The sequence below is a fragment of the Canis aureus genome, chromosome 8 (assembly GCF_053574225.1).
Source record: "Canis aureus isolate CA01 chromosome 8, VMU_Caureus_v.1.0, whole genome shotgun sequence".
NCBI classification, from domain to species: domain Eukaryota; kingdom Metazoa; phylum Chordata; class Mammalia; order Carnivora; family Canidae; genus Canis; species Canis aureus.
Window position 1 is genome coordinate 71,320,842 of NC_135618.1, and position 22,389 is coordinate 71,343,230.

General features: G+C 37.8%; 1 protein-coding gene across 1 annotated transcript in view; it reads right to left on the reverse strand.

Annotated features, from left to right (window-relative positions):
• Positions 1-22,389, reverse strand: part of BAZ1B (bromodomain adjacent to zinc finger domain 1B) — a 68,002-nt gene that overhangs the window by 36,253 nt on the left and 9,360 nt on the right. Inside the window, exons 2-6 of the mRNA XM_077908202.1 lie at positions 22,259-22,375; positions 16,447-16,591; positions 12,504-12,705; positions 8,881-9,002; positions 5,560-5,757 (exon numbers count right to left, since the gene is read on the reverse strand). Of these exons, the coding sequence (XP_077764328.1) occupies positions 5,560-5,757; positions 8,881-9,002; positions 12,504-12,705; positions 16,447-16,591; positions 22,259-22,375 (784 nt within the window). The remainder of the gene's footprint in view (positions 1-5,559; positions 5,758-8,880; positions 9,003-12,503; positions 12,706-16,446; positions 16,592-22,258; positions 22,376-22,389) is intronic.

Below are 22,389 nucleotides of genomic sequence, written 5' to 3' on the forward strand. Positions count from 1 at the left end.
TGGCTGCTCAGGGGGATCTGAAAAAGTATAAAACCACTTATGTGCTAAGGGTTTCCCCTATCCCCCATTCAGCATAATGGGGGATTATCTACTTAAGTAGTGTACAGGGAGGGAAAAAAGAATGGACATTGAAATAGCAGTATTGTATGTAGCTTTAGGCAAAGGCCCTTCCCTAAATGCTAAACAGGAATGAAGTATTTACGAATGACTCAGCAACCTGAAAAATGGTGTATACAATTCCATACCTGGTTCCCTGTCACCTCAAACAAACCACCAACACAAATAAGAAAATCTAATAAGATAAAAATGAAGAAACTTTATTTATAGTGGCTCATTCAGATGCTAAATTTAACTTAACAGTAAGCAGCAAAAACCATGAATTGGAAAACTTTAGCAATCTATATTCTGATTCTTCACTCTTCTCCTTCACCTAAGGAGCCATGGTAGGAGTTTTAAGGCAACATTCACAGTGAGCTTGCCTCAATCTCCAGATATCTTTATCAGCAAATATACAAAATACGTTACCATAAAATGGTTTTAAGTGTTTTTAAAGTTAACAATTTATTTTTTAAGTGCTTCTGCTCTAGTCTCTAGCTCATAAATAAAATTCAAGAGGCAAATTTAAAGAAATAATTTAAAACCATGAACACTTATTTAAAACATTAATTAGAAGAGATAAACATCTTTCAAGATATGTAATAATTAACATCATTAGTAATGAGACAAAATTACATCACATGCCTTCTGATATGCTTCACTAAGAACACAACAATTCTGTGGTACTTCTACCCAAAATCCACAGCCTGAAAATAATCATGTGGAAACAGCCACAAATTGAGAAGCATCACACAAAAACGATCAGCTTGTATTCTTAAACATCAAGGTTCTTGAAAAACAAAAGGGAAAGATGGCTCCAGATCACAAGAGACCTCAGTTTCCTAACAAGTCACAAGACAAGGAAACATAACTGCACTGGATCCTATTAAAACCAAACCAAGGGGGACACCTGGGTGGCTCAATGGTTTGAGCGTCTGCCTTTGGCTCAGGGCGTGATCCCGGGATCTGGGATTGAGTCCCACATCGAGCTCCCTGCATGGAGCCTGCTTCTCCCTTTACCTGTGCCTCTCTCTGTGTCTCTCATGAATAAATAAATCTTAAAAAAACAAACAAACAAACTAAAGGATGCCTGGGTGCTCAGTGGCTGGGCACCTGCCTTCGGCTCAGGGCGTGATCCCAGGATCCAGGATGGAGTCCCGCATTGGGCTCCCTGCAGGGAGCCTGCTTCTCCCTATGCCTATGTCTCTGCCTCTCTCTGTCTCTCATGAATAAATAAATATTTTTAAAAATATATACATATCTTTTTGGCTAAGAGGACAGTATTGGAACAATTTTCAAAATTTGTGTAAGGACCGCAGATAATAGTATTGCTTCAAAGCTAATCTTCTGACTTCACCAACTGTACAATAGCTATGTTAGAAAATACCGCTGTCTTTAGCACCTGAATGGCTCAGTCAGTTAAGCATCTGACTCTTGGGTTAGACTCAGGTCATGATCTCAATGTCATGAGACAGGCTCCACGCTCAGCCTGGAGTCTGCTTGGGATTCTCTCTCTCCTTCTATTCCTCCTCTTGCTCATGCTCACTCTCTCTCCAATAAGTTAATAAACAAAATCTTTTAGAAAAAGAAAAGAAAGAAAAAAAGAAAGGGAGAAAGAAAGAAAGAAAGAAAGAAAGAAAGAAAGAAAGAAAGAAAGAAAGAAAGAAAGAAAGGAAGGAAGGAAGGAAGGAAGGAAGGAAGGAAGGAAGGAAGGAAGGAAAAGAAAAGAAAAGAAAAGAAAAGAAAAGAAAAGAAAAGAAAAGAAAAGAAAAGAAAAGAAAGAAGAAAAAAGAAAAAAAGAAAGAAAGAAAGAAAGAAAGACAGACATATTCTTGTCTTTAGGAAGCACATATTCAAGGGTATTCTCAATGACTCAAAAGAAAATTTGTGTAAGAAAGAAAATAATAAAACAAATGTGGTAAATGTTAACATCTGAGGAATTCACTTGAAGGTGTACAGAAAAAATTCTTCATAGTAATTTTCTGTATGAAATTATTTCAGAATAAATAAATAAAATTTATTAAAAACCCTATTTAAGTCAGTCCAAATTATGCCAGGATTCCAAAAGTCTAAAATAGTTATTTAGTTGTTACATCTCTATCCAAAAGCTACCCTACTAGGATATATTACCCTGAAATAAGAGTTCAAACATTGTGGACTGAGTAACAAAACACTAGAGCTGCAATGTATTATACCAAAGGCAATGGGGCCAAAATGGCAGATTCCATCTTAGATGACCATTATCAAATTCCTTGTAAATCATTCTCAAAAAAAAAAAAAAAATCATTCTCCCAAGTCATTATCTCTAAACTCAATTGGCAGTTGCATTTTTCTCAATAAATGGTACTTCTTATAGAGATGAATTCACTAGCCACATACCTATTACATCTATGCTAAATATCACAGAATATAAAATGAGTAAGATAGTTCTTATATATTCAAGTAATTTATGTTCTAGAGGTTTTTCTTTTTTAATTTTTATTTATTTATGATAGTCACACAGAGAGAGAGAGAGAGAGAGAGAGGCAGAGACACAGGCAGATGGAGAAGCAGGCTCCATGCACCGGGAGCCCGATGTGGGATTCGATCCTGGGTCTCCAGGATCGCGCCCTGGGCCAAAGGCAGGCGCCAAACCGCTGCGCCACCCAGGGATCCCTGTTCTAGAGTTTATAGGACAACAAACACACTCTCATCCTATCAGGTCCTACTCAGATAACACTCCAACTTCCAAATCTCTAAATAACTTTCCACTCTCCCACCTAAGCTCCCCATCAGTCCTTTCCTTAAACTACTGCTCAGAACTTGCTTCCTCTCCAGGTCTCCTCTCTCTCCACAGTAGCTGCATTTGGCAGCCTAGTAGAACGTGAAATTCTATGAAAATCAAAGAGAAAAAATTTTTAAACGTTTTGCCTTTGGGATAGGCAGATAATATGTGATCAACTTGAATCCTCAACACACTACTTAAAATTTCCTTTAGCTAAGGAAAGAATCCAGAACATTGTTTTATGGTCTTCTTATCTGTGTCTTTACTATATTATATTAGGTCCTGAGCTACTCTAAGTTCTTTAAGAAAACTACAAACAGGAAAAACACAACTCCTATACAAAACTCAGGAGACAAAACAATGTCAAACAGTATTGGAGAATAAGAAATATTGTGTAGACTGGTATTTTACAGAAGTTTAAGCAAAAACACAGTCTTCTTATACCACTTTAATCCAAACAAGCTTATACTTCCTAGTCTCTATCTTGATTATAGCCAAATCCCATTAAGTTAGTATCTTAAGCCCTCATTAGAAAATTTCAGAGTAGAGGATTTCTTCAGAAACTGCTTCTTGGGATCCAAGTTCCTAGAATTCTAGTCTCTGGCTCCTACAAAAAATGTGTATCAGCTTTTTTGTTTTAATAAGCCGTTTACCCATAAATAACAAAGATCTTTTACCCATAAATAATACTTATTTAGCCTCTTTTTTTTAACTTTGTCTTTCTTTCATGTTATTCATATACTCGAATCACTAAACAAAAATACATAAAAGGTGGAAGATTTAAAAAGAGAGGAAAATATTTAAGGACTCAAATGATCCAAGAGTCTAAAACTCATTCAGAGATGATTCTGTATAGGATTTTCATACAGTAATGAGAACAATCTTATATCCACTGAAAGCTGTTATCACAGCTCCGAAACTCTTTAACAATGAAATGACAAAGATTTAAAATTTCCCCTCAATAAATAAAAAAGTTTAGGTTTACCATAGTTCCAAAGAAACTTTACTCCTAAATCTAGAAAAAGCAAATTAATTTCTAAATGTTTATTTTTATGCAAATAATAGAAATGTAAAGAGCATAGGAACAGAACTTGATCATGCTGGTCTAGAATAGGAAAACAAGTGATAAAACTAGTTAGAGAAGTAAAATTATTTCTTATTACTTTTGTCAGCAAAATGAACCTAAAATAATAGAACTAATTTAATTGTATGACTCCAGATGTGCTTAGTTTTTCAAAACAAAAAGGGTTGGAAAAACAATCATGAGGGCACCTGGATGGCTCAGTGGTTGAGCGAACATCTGCCTTTGGCTCAGGCTGTGATCCTGGGGTCCTGTGATTGAGCCCCACATCTCCACAGGGAGCCTGTTTCTCCCTCTGCCTAGGTCTCTGCCTTTCTTTCTGTGTCTCTCATGAATAAATAAATAAAATCTTAAAAACAAAACAATCATGGAACTCTGACTTAGTTTTAATGGATCAGCAGCTCTGCTGTCACTGTCCCATTCTGGTCCTAAGACCAAGATGAGCTATCGGTATGCAAAATCCGTCAACTTGCTACAAAGACACAAATAAAATCAACATTAAAAAAATCTTATTGGACAAACCGTGAGATGAAAAAGACAGTAAGAAATCTGAGGCAATTGTCTTGGCTTTTATTTTACTTTCTGTTGGTTCTAATTAGACTAGCCTCAGCTCCTGCATCTGGAAAATAAGATTATATATACACACACCCCCAACACAACACTACTTTATAAGAAATGTTTTGAAGATCAAATGAGCTGATTAACCAAAAAAACCCCAACACATTCTCAAGAGGGAAATACTAGATTTTCTACTAATCTGTCATACAAGTAATACTCATTTCAAGTCTTTTGTAAGGATACTGGGGTGTTTGATCATCTTATCTGTATACAAATTCAGTTTTCAGGGTGCCTGGGTGGCTCAGTCAGTTAGGTACCTCCCTTCAGCTTGGGTCATGATCTAAGAGTCCTGGGATCAACAATAGGCTCCCTGCTCAGCGGGGAGTCTGCTTCTCCTTCTCCCTCTTGCCCTCCCCCAGCTCGTGCTCGCTCACTCTCTTCAGTAAAAATAAAATCTTTTTTAAAAGAAACAAATTCAGTTTTCATTCTTAGAAATCAATCTAAGAAATACTTTTTTCTATTTATACCATACCTCATTCCAAGAAGAATCTGAGGCAAAAAACCATATATATATACATACGCACACATATAATACGCATATAGATATGTATATATGCATACATGCATATATATGCATACATATACATATTTTTTTTTTTAAGATTTTATTTATTTATGAGAAGCACAGAGAGGAGAGAGAGAGAGAGAGAGGCAGAGACACAGGCAGAGGGAGAAGCAGGCTCCCTGCAGGGAGCCCAACGCGGGACTCGATCCTGGGTCTCCAGGATCACACCCTGGGCCGAAGGCAGCGCTAAACCGCTGAGCCACCAGGGCTGCCCTACATATATATTTTTTAATTATGCAACCATAGTAAAAAATAAATCAAACTAGGAGAGATATTCAATACCAATCCCACATCATCTACATAAAACAAAGAGATGTGAAAATTTCTGAATCCATTTTCTGATTTGAGAGTTCAAAATCTAATTGGAGCCACCAACAGAGAAAACAAACTCATCTAACAGTGTTATTTCTGTTTAAAAATTAATAGTGACCTTACCTTGTATGGATCAAGCAAAAAGTCACTGAACTTGCTAGGCAGGGAATATTTCTTCACCAATTCATCTTCTACCACCCATGGTGCATTTTCACCAGTACCAGCCCGTAATGCGTTATGCCGTATAAAGTATCGAAGTATCTCTTTATTTGGTGGGCGTTCTGTACGAATCAAGCTGTCTGCTGGCACATTACTGATGATCTAGGTTAACAAATATAAATAACTTACCACTGGGGTATAAAGCAATTAACCAGTGAAAACAAAGATTTATGTTCTCTCCAGAAAAATCGTAATTCCCTCTATGAAATATGGCTATAAACTAGATGAAACAAAAAGAATAATTTTCAGAGACAGAATATTAAATTAAACACATCCCTAGGCAATTTATCAGTATGTATGAGTCCTAAAAATGTGCATACCCATTGAACCAGCAATTCCTCTAATACGAATTTGGAAGTAAATGGATAATTAACAACTGCTTATAAAAGGAAAAAAAGGGGGGGGACTACATAAGGTGTATCACTAAGGGAATCATTGTTTTAAATTAAAATACATCCATATAATGGATACAACCATTATACATATATAATATACACAAACATATAATTATATGTAATATATTATCTACAATATATTTAGCAAGGGGAAAAGTGTTTCTCAATCAGGACAAATTTATTAGAATCATCTAAAAGTGCTATTAAAATGTAGATGATTAGGCTCCAAACTTACTGAATCAGAAGTGCCTCTGGCAGTAGAGTGTGGGAATCTACATTTTTAATAAACTCCCCCTGGTGACTATCAGACACCCTACAACCTGAAAATACTGTTTCAGAAAAAAATTTAATGACATCACAGATCTTCATCATATAGTAAATGAAAAAAAGCAAGTTTAAAAACAGTATATATAAAATACTCCTTTATTTTAAATATTTTATTTATTCATTCATGAGAGACACAGGGAGAGAGGCAGAGACACAGGCAGAGCGGGAAGCAGACTCCCTGCAGGGAGCCCGATGTGGGACTTAATCTTGGAACCAGGATCACGCTCTGAGCCAAAGGCAGGTAGTCAACCACTGAGCCACCGAGGTGTCCCTAGTATACCTCTATTTTTAAAAGTCACTTAAAAGCTAATCTCCAGGGGGCACCTGGCTGGCTCAGTTGGTTAAGCATCCAACTCTGGGTTTCAGCAAGGCAGGCCCTGTGCTCAGTAGGGAGTCAGCTTGAGGTTCTCTCTCTGCCCCTCCCCACAACATGCCCACATTCTCCCCCTCTCTAAAATAAATAAATAATTAAAAAATTAAACCTTAAAAAAAAAAAAGCTAACCAGCATTAACCACATCTATATTTACCAATTATCATCTCTGAGTATGGAATAAGAGGTATCTTTTTTCTTACCTGTATCCGATCTTCCTGTATTTACTACATGTGAACAAAACAATTTATACTCATCGATAAAAATAGAAGTGAGGGGCACCTGAGTGGCTCAGTTAGTTAAGCATTGGATTCTTGGTTTCCACTCACCTCATGATCTCCGGGTCATCAGATCTAGTCCCAAATCAGACTCTGAGCTCAGCAGAGTCTGCTTGTCCCTCTATTGCCCCCTCTGCCCATCTCCCTGCTCCCACGCACATTTTCTCACTCTAAAATAAATAAAATCTTAAAGAAAAAAAAAGGAATACAAGTAATAATCAGGGAAGTGGCTGAGACTTTCTAGTAATAATATTTTACCTAGTTATCTTGCTGAAGGTTAAGTAAAAAAATTAATGAAAAACTATATTTAACATCGAATTTTCAAATATAAACAAACCCTAACAATCCAGCCATGTCTTCAGATCAACTATAAAAACAAAGGGATCCCTGGGTGGCGCAGCGGTTTGGCGCCCGCCTTCGGCCCAGGGCGCGATCCTGGAGACCCGGGATCGAATCCCACGTCGGGCTCCCGGTGCATGGAGCCTGCTTCTCCCTCTGCCTATGTCTCTGCCTCTCTCTCTCTCTCACTGTGTGCCTATCATAAATAAATAAAATAAAATTTTAAAAAAATAAAATTAAATAAAATTAAAAAAAAAAACAAGTGAGTCAAAATGCTGGGGGCGCCCGGCTGACTCAGTTGGAGGAGCAACTCTTGGGGTTGCTTGATCTTGGGGTTGGAAGTTCAAGCCCCATATTAGGTAATAGAGATTAAAAATAAAATCTTTAAAAAAAAGGGGTCAAGTAAGACTTGTCAACATTCTGAGGTGGGGAAAAAACCCAAAACTACGAAGAAGCAAAAGATCTCGGTTATAATCCTTCCCACTCTCATTTAAACTAAATCATGAACTTTGAAAGAACTCTTCGATTTCTTAGGCCTTAGCTGTTTCTGCTATAAAACAGTTCAACAGGAAGACAAATGTGTAACCGACTTCCAACCCAACTGCCCACTCTGCTTCTTTCTAATTATAAGATTTTACACATACAGGTACAGAGTACCTGAAAATAATATGCCATATTTCATGGACTCTTAAGATGCTATTAATGAAAAACACATTGTTTTATATACACCACTAAGAAAAAAATTCTTGCCCATTTATTTTAGGATATATCATGAATCTGGGGGCACCTGGGTGGCACAGTGGATTGAGCGTCTGACTGTTGGTTTCAGCTCAGGTTGTGATTTCAAGGTCATGAGATTGAACTCCATGTTGGGCTCTGTACTCAGCATAGAGTTGGCTTGGGCCTCTCTCTCCCTCTCCCTCTGTCTCCCCTACCCCCCCAACCCCACTCTCTCTCTCTTTCTAAAATAAATAAATAAATCTTTAAAGAAAAAATATATATCATGACTCTGGATGTATTAAAACAATATAAACCTTAAAATCAGTATAACAAAGCACTATTTTAAAGGTATTTACTATTTTAGATTAGTAGCTTCACAGATTCCTTGTAAAAGCACTGATTAGTACTGACTCAGTTTCTGAGTTTAAGTGTATTACAAATTGCTTTATTTTTAACAGGGAAGAGCTATTTCCTGGGGAAACTGTATAATTGCTGGGAATCGATTCTTATTTTTCAAACTGAGTTTGAAGCTCAAATGTAAATTATTCCTATACCCTAATAATTCATATTAAAAGAAAAAACATGCTATCTCCTAGGGGGAAAAAATACAATTTAACTTAAGGTCATAATTATATAGGTCATAATTACAAAAACTAGAAAACTGCTCAGAATTTTTTGTAGAAACACATTCATTCACATTTTTCTTTAGCACATTTTCTCCAAGAAAACAAGCCCTATATTTTCTGAAATAACATTTACTACATGTAAAAGGTTTAATATAAAGTACCAACTAACCTTATCTTCATTTTGTAATTTCACATCATATTTGTGAGGCAGAAATTTTGGTGGAGCCCATTTCCTTTCTCCTTTTTTTAATGAAGTAGGGAGTTTTCGTGGAGATCTACGTGCTCTGTCATCTAGTCAAATCAATAGAAAATTAGTGAAAAAACAAGTCTTTATCCATTCATTCATTATGAATCTTACTAAACACCTATCCTGCACTAGGTACTGAGTGATGGGGCACAAAGATGAATTATAAAGTCCTTCCCTCAAGCAGATAAAGTCTATGCGCCCACAAAAATCACAATACAATGTGATAAACTACTGTAACAGAGATTAGCACAGAAAAATACTATGAGAAGAAAGAGAAGCAATGTCTAACTTGGACTGGAAGATAGGCAAAGGAAAGGGCCTAGGAGGAGTAAGATTTGTTTAAAGACTATAAGCAAGGAGATGAGTGACTATGATCTAGACTACAGTAAAAACTTCAGACTGTAGAAGTAAGTAGGGGCCAAATTATAAATAACACTGCATACCATTTTTTTTTTTTTAAAGTAGGCTCCATGTCCAATGTGGGGCTTGAAGTCACAACCCTAAGAGCAAAAGTCACATGCTCTACTGACAGAGCCAGCCAGGTGCCCCAACACTGAATATCATTTAAAGAGACTGGAATGTGTCTCATGGGTACTAAGAGAAACAAAGGATTTTTCCATCTAACTAACTAGACATATACACTGTGAAACATCACTAGTATGAAAAAATTAAGAGAAAAAGTAATACAGCAGTTAGAAAAGGAATGAAAGGGGCAGGTGAAACTAAAGATTGGGAATCACAAAATACAGCACTAAACATCTGAATTAATGTATCTGGAATAGATGCTGAAAGAGTCAAGAAGCATTTAGAAGATAGACTTGGTAACCAACTAGATGTAGAAATGCGATCAGTTTCCAAGTTTTCTGCCTTAGGGACTGAGAAAATGAGGGGGTCATTAACTGAGTAAGAGAATGTTGAAAGAACAGCAGTATTTTTGCTGACTGTCTTGGGAAGATAACATAAGATGATCAATTCAGTCTTACAGGTGTTAAATTTGAACTGCTTGGGACATACACGTAAAGACAGGGTCTAGAATTAAGGAGTTAAGCTGATATGAGTCTGGAAACCATCAGCCTTTATACAGATTAAGAATTTAAACTGGGCAGGAATGAAATGTAACAATACACTTGTATAGAAAAACAAAAAGGGGGCAGAACAAAATCCTATGAAAAATAATTTAATGAATAGCAGATGAAAAAAAGAGGTAAAAAAAACCCCAGAAAGGTAGGGGTGCCCAGCTGGCTCAGTCGGAAGAGCATGCAACTCTTGATCTCGGGGTCATGAGTTCAAGTCCCACATTAGGTAGAGGAACTATTAAACAACCCCTCCCCCCCAGAAAAGTAGTTGGGAAAGATAGGGTGACTATAGTATCAAATAAGCTCAAAGATATGAGAGTGACCAACAATGTTAAATGGAATAGAAAAGTAAAACACAAAGAAGAAATCCATGAATTCTGCAATTAGGGGGATCACCGATAAGCTTATTAGGAATAGTTTCAGGAGTAAAGAGGCAGATGTTACACTGTAACATCATAAAGAATAAACTAATAGAACATTCTCAAGATTCCTACCTTGAATAAGACAAAAATAGAAAATAGGATCAAGGGAAGATCTGTTTTTGTTTTTGGAAAACAGGGCTTTGTTTATAAGCTGCAAAGAACCATTAGAAAGTTTAAAACACTGTATAATCAAGGATGGCACGTGATGAGCACTGGATATTATATGTTGGCAAGTTGAATTTAAATAAAATAAAATAAAAATAAATAAAACACTGTACAGTAGAGAGACACCTGGTTGGTTCAGTCAGTTAAGCATCTGACTCTTGCTATGAGCTCAGCCTTGATCTCAGTTGTGAGTTCATACCCTGCACTGGGCTCCATACTGGGCATGGAGCCTACTTAACAACAACAACAACAAAACAACAACAACAACAAAATACCATATAGTAGAATAATAAAAATTTACCTAGCTCTTGAGAAACTAAGAGGGAATGGAATTCAAAGCATATGTATCTTGGCTAAGAGAAAAGAGAGCTCCCTTCTAAGATGGAGGAATAGAATCTTATCAAGGAAATTAGGAACACAAAGCTAAAAAGTTCTTGCCCTAATACATTTTTTTCCCCACAAAATAAAAGACAAGGTCACATGATGAGAAAATATTTTTCATACTAGAATTTGCCTATATTTTTTTGCCTATCATATTTCTATAGAAAATCTATCAATTTTCCCCTGAAAACATGCAGAATACATCATAACATTAATTCTTTAGCCCACCTACGATTCTTATCGACATACTTGCAGTAACATTACATCCTAGTAATTAAAACCTGAACTAAGGCACACACTCTAAAAAATAAACCAGAGCCTAACACCAGCAGTTCCTGGTACATAATGTTTAAGGTATAAAACTAACAGCTGTAACACATCACTGGTATTCCAATAACCTCATTCTAGAAGAATACAAGTGTTAGAAGACAGATCACCCAACACCTAGCCAAAATATTTATCAACCTCGAACCTTAAGAACTGTGAATAACACATATACTGTAAAACTTCAGTGTCATAAAAAAAGAGAAACTGACAAACACAGACATTAGCATTCATAATACAGAGTAGAAAATAAAACTGAAGTATCAACAACTGGAGGGAACAGCTACACAACAATCTCTGAAACTTCCTTGGGATTAGATAAGGACATCCCTCTAAAATCATTTGCACATATCCCAAACACCTAGAGACACAAAATAAAATGGAAGGCAGACAGTGGAACTTTCTAATGTAACATTCTACCTCAAACTTTGTGACAACTGAATAATGAGGTAAAACTGTTTAATCCTCAAACACTCATGGGGTGGGGGTCCGATATACACAAACCCTTTGAGTGCTCATATTTTTGGAGTTTTGGATAAAGAAAGTATCCAAATTCATTATTTACACAAATAAAAAATAAAGAAAGAAGGCCTCAGAGGCTGAATAGTCTCTCCAATGAGTAACGTCTCAGTTTCTCAACTTTAGAAATATCACTGTTAGGTCTCGAGGTCCCTGAAAATTACTTTTAGTGTTTAACAATTCTGACAGCTCCCATCTTAGAGGAACCTGAATTACAGAATATAGATAAAAGGAAATACCTTAAAAGCACCACAATGACTTACAATACGAAAAGAAAAAGAGATTAGAATTAGTCCCTCCTACTCCAATCACCCCCCCTCCTTCCACACATATTTCCATATTTCCAACTTAGAGAAAAGGAAAGCCAATTTTCTTTCCCATCTTGAGTAGAAAGGTATATGCACACAGATTTCTAAGCAGCCAGAGGTAATGACTTCTCAACGATCTCGGGGAGATTTAAACCTTTTTTTGGAGGTAGGGGATTTAAATCTCGATTCACTTGGTGAATATTTTGTTTTCTGAATCATAAATGAACAAAAACAGGTCTAGCTATCTACAAAATTCATTACAAATACAACTGCTAGAGAACTCAAAAAGATTTGTGTATAAAATAAACAGAGTAGCATAACTCACTAAGGAAAGCTAGCATCATACATACTAATACTCTCTCTCCTTCCTTCATCCTCTTTTACAATTGCCTCCTTCTTCTGATGATCCTGAGCAATTTGGCTAGAATTCTCTTTGTCACTTGAGGGAGAATCACAGGCACCATCTGATTTCTTCTCAGTGGCCTCTTCATCTACTTTCTCCAAAGGATGGATTTTGACAATCCTCACCTTGAGCATTTTTTCCTTCCCAACCTATATAGGAGACAGGAGAGAATCAAAGATAATAAAGAAGAACCAGAAACCTAAAGATGTTTAGAATATACTATCCAATATTCACCCCACTCCACTTGATAAAAATTCACTGAACTCTGATACAGTCAAGTACAGTGATTTTTTCCAACTTAATTTCTCAGACTTCTAAATTGAAATAGGATACCTTAAAAAATAAAATGATTACCATCTAGTTCATAATTCATGCACCAATGTACTAAAGCCAAAAGGTAATCACTACAGTAACCTGACATATAGTTCAAGAATTTCTATTTTTAAGAAAATCAACTATAAAGGAGCACCTGGCTGGCTCAGTAGGAAGAGCATACGACTCCTGATCTCAGGGTGGTAAGTTCGAGCCTCACTTTGGGTGTAGATTACTTAAAAATAAAATCCTTAAAAAATAAGTATCAACTATACATAAGGATATCCAATTATTCTAGAATCATCTGGTTTTTTTTAATTTCTTTTTTTAATTTTTATTTATTTATGATAGTCACAGAGAGAGAGAGAGAGAGAGAGGCAGAGACATAGGCAGAGGGAGAAGCAGGCTCCATGCACCGGGAGCCCAACGTGGGATTCGATCCCGGGTCTCCAGGATCGCGCCCTGGGCCAAAGGCCCGCGCCAAACTGCTGCGCCACCCAGGGATCCTAGAATCATCTGTTGAAAAGACAATCTTTTCTTCATTTAATTATCTATTTCTATGAAAAATCAGTAGTGGGGGGTGCCCAGATGGTTTAGTTGGTTAACAGTCAGACTCTAGATCTCAGCTCAGGTCTTGATCTGAGGGTTGTATCAGCCCCATATTCGGTTCCACAATGGGCATGGAGTCTACTTAAAAAACAAACAAAAAAAATCAGTGTGTGTATGGATGTACGTGAGTCTATTTCTGGATGCTGTTCTTTTCCATTGATCTATTATTACTTAGCTGTCTTTATACAAATTGCACACCATCTTAATCAAAACTCAAAATCAGGGATCCCTGGGTGGCGCAGCGGTTTAGCGCCTGCCTTTGGCCCAGGGCACAATCCTGGAGACCCGGGATCGAATCCCACATCGGGCTCCCGGTGCATGGAGCCTGCTTCTCCCTCTGCCTGTGTCTCTGCCTCTCTCTCTCTCTCCCTATGACTATCATAAATAAATAAATAAATCTTTAAAAAAAAAAAAAAAAAACTCAAAATCAGTATTATACCTCTAACAACTTTGTTGTTCTTTGTCAAAGTTATTTTGGCTAGGCTCTTTGCATTTCCACATGAATTTTATATATTTTTTAAAGATTTATTTATGGGGTGCCTAAGTCAGGGCTCCCTGCTTTTATCCTGGGATCAAAGCCTGGGTCAGGCTCCCTGCTCAGCAAGGAGCCTGCTTCTCCCTCTCCTTCTGCCCCTCCTCCCCAATTGTGTGCTATGTCTAATAAATAAATAACATCTTAAAAAAATTAAGATATATTTATTGCAGAGAAAGAGGAAAAAAACGCAAGCCAGGGAGAGGGATAAGGAAGTTAGGGGAAGCCGACTCCTCACTGAGCAGGGAGCCCAGCACAGGGCTCAATCTCCAGACTGAGAGGTCACAACCTGAGCTGAAACCAAGAGTCGGATGGGGCCACTTAGGGACTCTAGCACATAAACTTTATGATTAGCTTGACAATTCCTACAAAAAAGTTGCTGAGATTTTTATTATTACTTTGTAATTTGAGTATAATTGAAAGCTGCCAGGATTTTATTGCAACTGTGGTGAATCTACACATCAATTTGGGAAGAATTGACATTTTAACAATACTGAGTTTTCTGACCCATGAACAAAAGGTCTATCATTTAAGGCCTCCTTTAATCCTTTAATTTCTCTCAGGAACATCTTATAATTTTTAGGGTATGGGTCTTGTGTATCTCTTGTCAAATTACTCCCAGAATATTTCACATTTTTTGATATTACCATAAATGGTAATGATCTTTCTAGATTTCAATTTCCAATTGTCTGTTGCTAACATTGGTTTTTGTTATTACTTCTTGTATCCTGCTACCCTGCTAATAAACTCACTTATTAGTTCTAGTAGCTTTTATGGGAGATTGCAGGAGATTTTCTACATAGATAGTCATATTGTCTGCAAATAAAGATCACTTTAGGGGATCCCTGGGTGGCTTAGCGGTTTAGCGCCTGCCTTTGGCCCAGGGCGCGATCCTGGAGTCCCGGGATCGAGTCCCACGTCGGGCTCCCAGCATGGAGCCTGCTTCTCCCTCTGCCTGTGTCTCTGCCTCTCTCTCTCTCTGTATGTCTCTCATGAATAAATAAATAAATCTTAAAAAAAAAAAAAAGAATTTTCATTTTATGAATAAGGGAACTAAATCAAAATTAACATGTTGGAACCATGGCTTTCACTCATATGTGGAATTTAAGAAACAAAACAGATGAACATGGGGAAGAGAAGGAAAAAAATGAAATAAGCTGAAATCAGAGAGGGAGACAAACCCTAAGAGACTCTTAAACTATAGGAAACAAATTGAAGGTTGCTGGAGGGGAGGTGGTGGTGGGGGAATGTGGTAACTGGGTGATGGGCATTGAGGAGGGCATGTGATATAAAGAGCACTGGGTGTTATATGCAAAAGAAAAATCACTAGATTACCTCTGAACTAATACACTATATGTTACTTAAATTGAACTTAAATAAAAAAGAAAAAAAAATTAAATAAATATTTGAGCCTGTTTACCACCTCAATATTTCTGTGCAGATTCTGCAGGACATTATGGTAAAGCAACTAGCCCAGTACCCAATACATACAGATATTTAACAAATATTAGTTCCCTCCCTCCCGAATCTTACTTTTAACCATTCAAAGGGTTTACTTTAGTCCTAAATTTTCATTTTAGTCAGTTATCCTTGTGCTATCTGAGCTAGAAAATTAAAATACAAATTTAGTTAAAAAAAAAAGAAGAGGGACACTTGGGTGGCTCAACAGTTGGGCGCCTGCTTTCGGCCCAGTGCATGATCCTGGAGTCCCAGGACTGAGTTCCACAACGGGCTCCTTGCATGAAGCCTGCTTCTCTCTCTGCCTGTGTCTCTGCCTCTCTCTCTCTGTCTCTCATGAATAAGTAAAATCTTTTAGGGCAGCCCAGGTGGCCCAGCAGTTTAGCGCTGCCTTCAGCTAGGGCGTGATCCTCGAGACCCGGGATCGAGTCCCACATGGGGCTCCCTGCGTGGAGCCTGCTTCTCCCCTCTGCCTATGTCTCTGCCTCTCTCTCTCTCTCTCTCTGTCTCTCATGAATAAATAAAACCTTTAAAAATAAAATAAAATCTTAAAAAAGAAGAAGAAGAAGAAAGAGAAAAAAGTCAACTTGCTCACTATTATAGTGATGTGACATTCTTTGCCTGTTGGCACCTCAGATTTGGATTAAACATTATCTGAAAGTCTTTGAAATAAAGTATGAAAAAATTACACAACCACAAAAAGCAAAGATAGAAAAGTTATCAGAAAGGGATAAAACAGGGCAAACAAGGATGCAATGGTACACAGTATAATAATTACCAAAATATTAACAAAATATTAAACATTCTCAACAATGAATATGGTTCTAAATTTGGTCCCTACAATATCTGATACTGAGTAAAGCAAACTTCAAATTTAATACAGGTTTACATGCAGAACTGCATTCTGTAATCTATACTGGAAGTTCTAATCTCAACATATGGTGAGTCAAATTGTACAAAAAAAGGGGGAGGTGCTTACCTCAAAATCACATTCTTCTCCCACAGCATATTTGGTCATGATCTCTAACCAAGCAGTATCTACTAATTTCTCTAAAGAGGCTGTATTATGGTGAACCATTTCCAGAACAAGTTTCTCGTACCAGGCAGGGAACTCCTCCTTTAAACTAAACAAACATGTGATTAGTTACCAAGAAAATGCAGAAAAAAACCTATCTGGAAAATTTTTTTTTTTCTATCTGGAAAATTAATCCAAATTAGTGCATACATTTCTTAAGCAAATATAAGCAGGCACTTGAGAAAACAAAGCTTAAAAACCATGTGGCAAGGGGATCCCTGGGTGGCTCAGCGGTTTAGCGCCTGCCTTTGGCCCAGGGTGCAATCCTGGAGTCCGGGGATCAAGTCCCACATCGGGCTCCCGGCATGGAGCCTGCTTCTCCCTCCTCCTGGGTCTCTGCCTCTCTCTCTCTCTCTCTGTCTACCATAAATAAATAAATAAATAAATCTTTAAAATAAATAAATAAATAAAATAAACATGTGGCAAGCAAGCCAAAGAAGGAACTGTTAAAAAGCTCTGTCTGTCAGATGGGCCTATCCAGGTTAGTTTTCTCATCTAGGAAAATAGAACTAATAGGCACATCAACAGTAAGGCTGAACATTTTCCCATTTGTTTGTATAGCAGACTTCCCTTTTTAGGTGTGAATTATTTATTCATATCCTTTACACATTTTTTTGTTAGAAGATCATAACTTGTGACACCTGGGTGGCTCAGCAGTTTGGCGCCTACATTCAGCCCAGGGCGTGATCCTGGAGTCCCAGGATCAAGTCCTGCATCAGGATCCCTGCATGGAGCCTGCTTCTCCCTCTGCCTATGTCTCTGCCTCTCTGTGTCTCTCATGAATAAATAAAATAAAATCTTAAAAAAAAAAATCATAACTTGGGGCACCTGGGTGGCTCAGTGGGTGAGCGTCTGCCTTTGGCTCGGTTCGTGATCCCGTGGTCCTGGGATCAAGTCTCACGTCAGGCTCCCCACAGGGAACCTGCTTCTCCCTCTGCCTATGTCTCTGCCTCTCTCTGTATGTCTCATGAATAAATAAAAAAAATCTTAAAAAAACAAAAAAAGAAAGAAAAGAAAACCATAACCTGATTCTATTCGTATTAGGCCTCAATCAATAAAATTCTTCCTTATGCATTCATTCATTTAGGTTTCACAATACCTTGTGAGCTATCTAGAATTTTCATTTTATAGGCAGCCCCGGTGGCTCAGTGATTTAGTGTTGCCTTCAGCCCAGGGTGGGATCCTGGAGACCCGGGATCGAGTCCCATGTCAGGCTCCCTGCATGGAGCCTGCTTCTCCCTCTGCCTGTGTCTCTGCCTCTCTCTCTCTCTCTCTGTATGTCTCTCAAGAATAAATAAATAAAATCTTTAAAAAAAAAAAAAAAGAATTTCATTTTATGAATAAGGGAACTAAATCAAAATTAACATGTTGGAACCATGGCTTGAACTCCAAAGCCCCTGCAAAAGTAAAACAAGGTACTACTTTTCACTTATTAAACTACCAAAAAGAATTTTAATTAACATACCCAACATTGAACAAATGAAGAGTGCAACGTGGCACTCATGCATGCTGACAGCCTGTATTTCCACTCTTCTGGAAAGCAGTTTGACAACAATTATCACAAGTGTCATATGTGCACAAAGACAGTCACTGCTAGATTCTTCATGATAGCAGAAAATGGGAAGCAACCTAAATGGACACCTGTTAAGATCTCCATTCTGACCAGATTGTTTAATATTTGTGTTGCAGGGCAAAGGGGAAGATCAGGCACAAGAACATTCATGCAAATCCAAATACTAGGCTCACTATCATATTTCCAGTGACTCTGTGCTGTTTATAACTAAAAATGTTCCTCCAACAGACTACTACCCTTAAAAATCTCTTATCATACTGCCTTACAATTTACCTATGGAGTTATCTGCTATTCCTCAGTCCAATCAATAAACTTCTAGTCTCCCTGCCTTTGTTAAGGCTGTCACTTTTGTCTTCTCCCACCATCCTCCCTCCCAGCTTATCACTGTCCCAAGATGTCCTCAGACTGTCTTAACTCCACGAGGTCTTTCCCGACCCCTATAAATGCATGCTCTCCCTTAAGTTTCCCAGTCACTAGGCTTAAAACTTCATTACACACAGCTAACTCCTGGGGAGTGAGGGTGGACAGTGATGTTCAGATTCTTTTCTTTTTTTTTTAAGATCTTATTTACTTATTCATGATAGGACACAGACAGAGACAGAGACACAGTAGAGGGAGAAGCAGGCTCCATGCCGGGAGCCCAATGTGGAACTCGATCCCAGGACTCCAGGATCACACCCTGGGCCGAAGGCAGGCGCTAAACCGCTGAGCCACCCAGGGATCCCGATGTTCAGATTCTTATACTAACTCTGTATTGCTTACTTTCTTATAACATGTATACACTACTTTTATAAACAGAAAAAAATGGGGGATCCCTGGGTGGCTCAGGGGTTTGGCGCCTGCCTTTGCCCCAAGGCATGATCCTGGAGTCCTGGGATCAAGTCCCGCATTGGGCTCCCAGCATGGAGTCTGCTTCTCTGCCTCTCTCTATCATGAATAAATAAATAATAACTCTTTTATTAAAAAATGATTTCTATTTAAATAAAAATTATAAAACCATACTTAATAAAAATTAAAACCATACTTAAATGAAAATTAAAGGGACACCTGGGTGGCTCAGTGGTTGAGCATCTGCCCTTGGTTCAGGGCATGATCCTGGAGTTCCTGGATCGAGCTCCACATTAGGCTCCCTCTGCCTGTGTCTCTGCCTCTCTATCTCTCATGAATAAATAAAATCTTATATATATATATATATATATATATATATATATATATATAAAAAAAAAAAAAACCATACCTTTTCAGTAATCCCTCCCATCAAACCCTATACTCTCTCTGCTATCAAATCACTTCCCCAACTGTGTTCTTCAGAACTTCCCTCTGATGTAATGGCTTCTAAGGTCAAGTAAGTTTGGAATCCACAAGGTTAAACCAAGCTACAGTTTCTTTACTGGAGGGCTTCTGAAAATATTTAATATGCTAATGTGCATTATGAATTGTCAAAAAGAAAGTTGAAGGGGCTCTTCCAAAGTTAGGGCCAAAAAAACTCTTTTCACAGGAAGGATTAGAGAATCCATCTCATTATTTCTATTCCCAATAACACCATAACTCTATACCTGAATACTATCCTAGCAAAAGTACATCAACTTCCCACCTGCTCTTCCTTCCCTAACTCATCCTACACACTGCTTCCAGATTAATCTCAAAGCCTAACTCCAATTGTTTCTTTCTTGATAAAAAATTATTGCTATCCTCCTACATTCACTGAATTAAATACAAATGCCTCATCTTGTCTTCTATAATTTGGTACAAACTATCCTTTCAAGTGTCACCTTCCTCATGAAGCGCCATGAAGTTTTCCCTAATGACTCCAAGTTTATCTCTAGTTTCTAAATTACCACTGTCTCTTTGTATGTAGGAAAGCAATTTATTTACATTTTTAAACTAAATTCTCTTACTTATTCTTTTTTTTTTTTTTTTCTCTTACTTATTCTTAACATTTTTTCACTTGGTTCTCTTTGGGTTTTTCTAATATAATCATATTACAAGTAACAATAACTGAGTTCCTCCTTAGCACTCTTCATACTCTTTGTTGTAGGTTAATGGTTACCATCTTTTATTTACAAAGAATTTTCACACACATACCCAAAAAGACACCCAGAGAAGGTAGCATTATCTCTATTTGCAAAGAGCAAACAGTAAGTGCTTATATAGTGTAGAGGATAGCACCTAGGCACTGTAACCACATCCAGAATAAGTCAAATATGAGACCTGCCCTCAAGAAATCCATAAGCTACTATGAAGGTTGGCAACTGCTCATGGGTCAAATTCAACCTACCACTAGTTTTTGTAAATTAAATTATCTTTTACTTATAGCCATTCTCAATTTTTTATGTTTTTATCTATGGCTGTTTTCACTGTACAATGTCAGAGATGAATAGTTGAGACACAAATCACATGGCCCACAAACCCTAAAATATTTACCAACTCACACTCTACAGAAAAGGCTGGCTAGTCCCTGGTCTAATAACACTAAACAAAACACATACATAAATTACGCTAATCCGGGATCCCTGGGTGGCGCAGCAGTTTAGCGCCTGCCTTTGGCCCAGGGCGCAATCCTGGAGACCCAGGATCGAATCCCACATCGGGCTCCCGGTGCATGTAGCCTGCTTCTCCCTCTGCCTGTGTCTCTGCCTCTCTCTTTCTCTCTGTGTGACTATCGTAAATAAGTAAAAAAAATTAAAAAAATAAAATAAAAATAAAAAATAAATTACACTAATCCAAAATGGGACAATGTAAGTGACCAAGCAAAGAAGAAACAGACATCTGGTTAACAGACTCAACTAATTATTAGTCAATGATGGAGCCATTACTAGAACCAGGTCTCAAGTGAACCTAGTGCCATTACACCAACAAAAGAGCAGAACAGTATTAGATTACTAAACTGTATGCTCTCTGCTTATCTGCTATCAAGAGAAGTCAATGAAAAGCCCACAGAAAAAGCTTCTATTCCCAATTCCTTAAAGATTTGTTTAATTATCACCCCTGGTTTCCTTTTTTCTCTTTTTAAGATTTTATTTATTTATTCATGAGAGACACAGAGAGAAGGCAGAGACATAGGGAAAGGGAGAAGCAGACTCCTTGCAGGGAGCCTGATATGGGACTCGATCCCGGAACTCTGGGATCATGCCTGAGCTAAAGGTAGATGGTCAACAATTGAGCCACCCAGGAGTCCCTCACCCCTGGTTTCCATATATCTTTTGCATGCCCTACTGCCCAAATTCTGAGTGTTTTCTTTGAGAGAATACTCAGATGAGTAGGCACTTTGAACATAAACATGATTTTTTTTTAAGATTTTATTTATTCATGAGAGACACAGCAGAGAGAGAGAGACAGAGACACAGGCAGAGGGAGATGAAGTCTGTGAGGGGAGCCTGATAAGGGACTCGATCCCAGGACCCCAGGATCACAACCTGAGCCAAAAGCAGATGCTCAACCACGAAGCCATGCAGGTGCCCCTGTAGACATGATTTTTAAAAATACCTCATTCAATCACCCCATTTAGATAAACTGTCTTCAAACTGCTTTATGTTTGATACCTACTGTAAAGACTGTCTTAAATTTCAAATGACCACAAAATAAAGAAAACTTTCTAATTTGCTGTCTCCATATTACTTCTAGATTATCAACTTCCTTTGCTCAGAACCACATTTCCAGAGAGGCATCTGGGTGGCTGTCAGTTAAATGGTTTCACTCAGGTCATGATCTCAGGATTGCGAGATCAAGCTCGGTGAGCCCCGTGAGCCCTGCATCAGGCTGTGTGAGGAGCATGGAGCCTGCTTACGATTCTTTCCTTTTCCCTCTGCCCCTCCATACTCCTCACATGTGTACTCACTCTCTCTAAAAAACAAAACAAAAAACAAAAACTGTATTTCCAGAATTATTTCGGTTAAAGTATATAGAGCAAGAACAAAGCCTAGTAAATACCTAAATAAGGGTACACACAACTATATGTTCCATATACTTTGTTACCAGCAAAATACCACTAGGCAAGGGCACTCAGTCACCAATACATTATACTAATGTGATGTATTCCAACATATGCCCACAAATTTAAATGTAAATAATTTTACTGTAAATATTCCCCCTTTCCTAATAATACAAAAACGGTGCTACAAGAGCATTGCTTCTATTACTTACAGTTCAGCAACTTCCTGTTCCTCCTCCCAGGCCTCCTTGTGTGTTAGTTGACTGCTTCCAGTACTCTTACATGTCCAAATGCGCTCACTGTACCTTTCCAGGCGGGCCTCATACTCTCTTGTTAGTGGTGG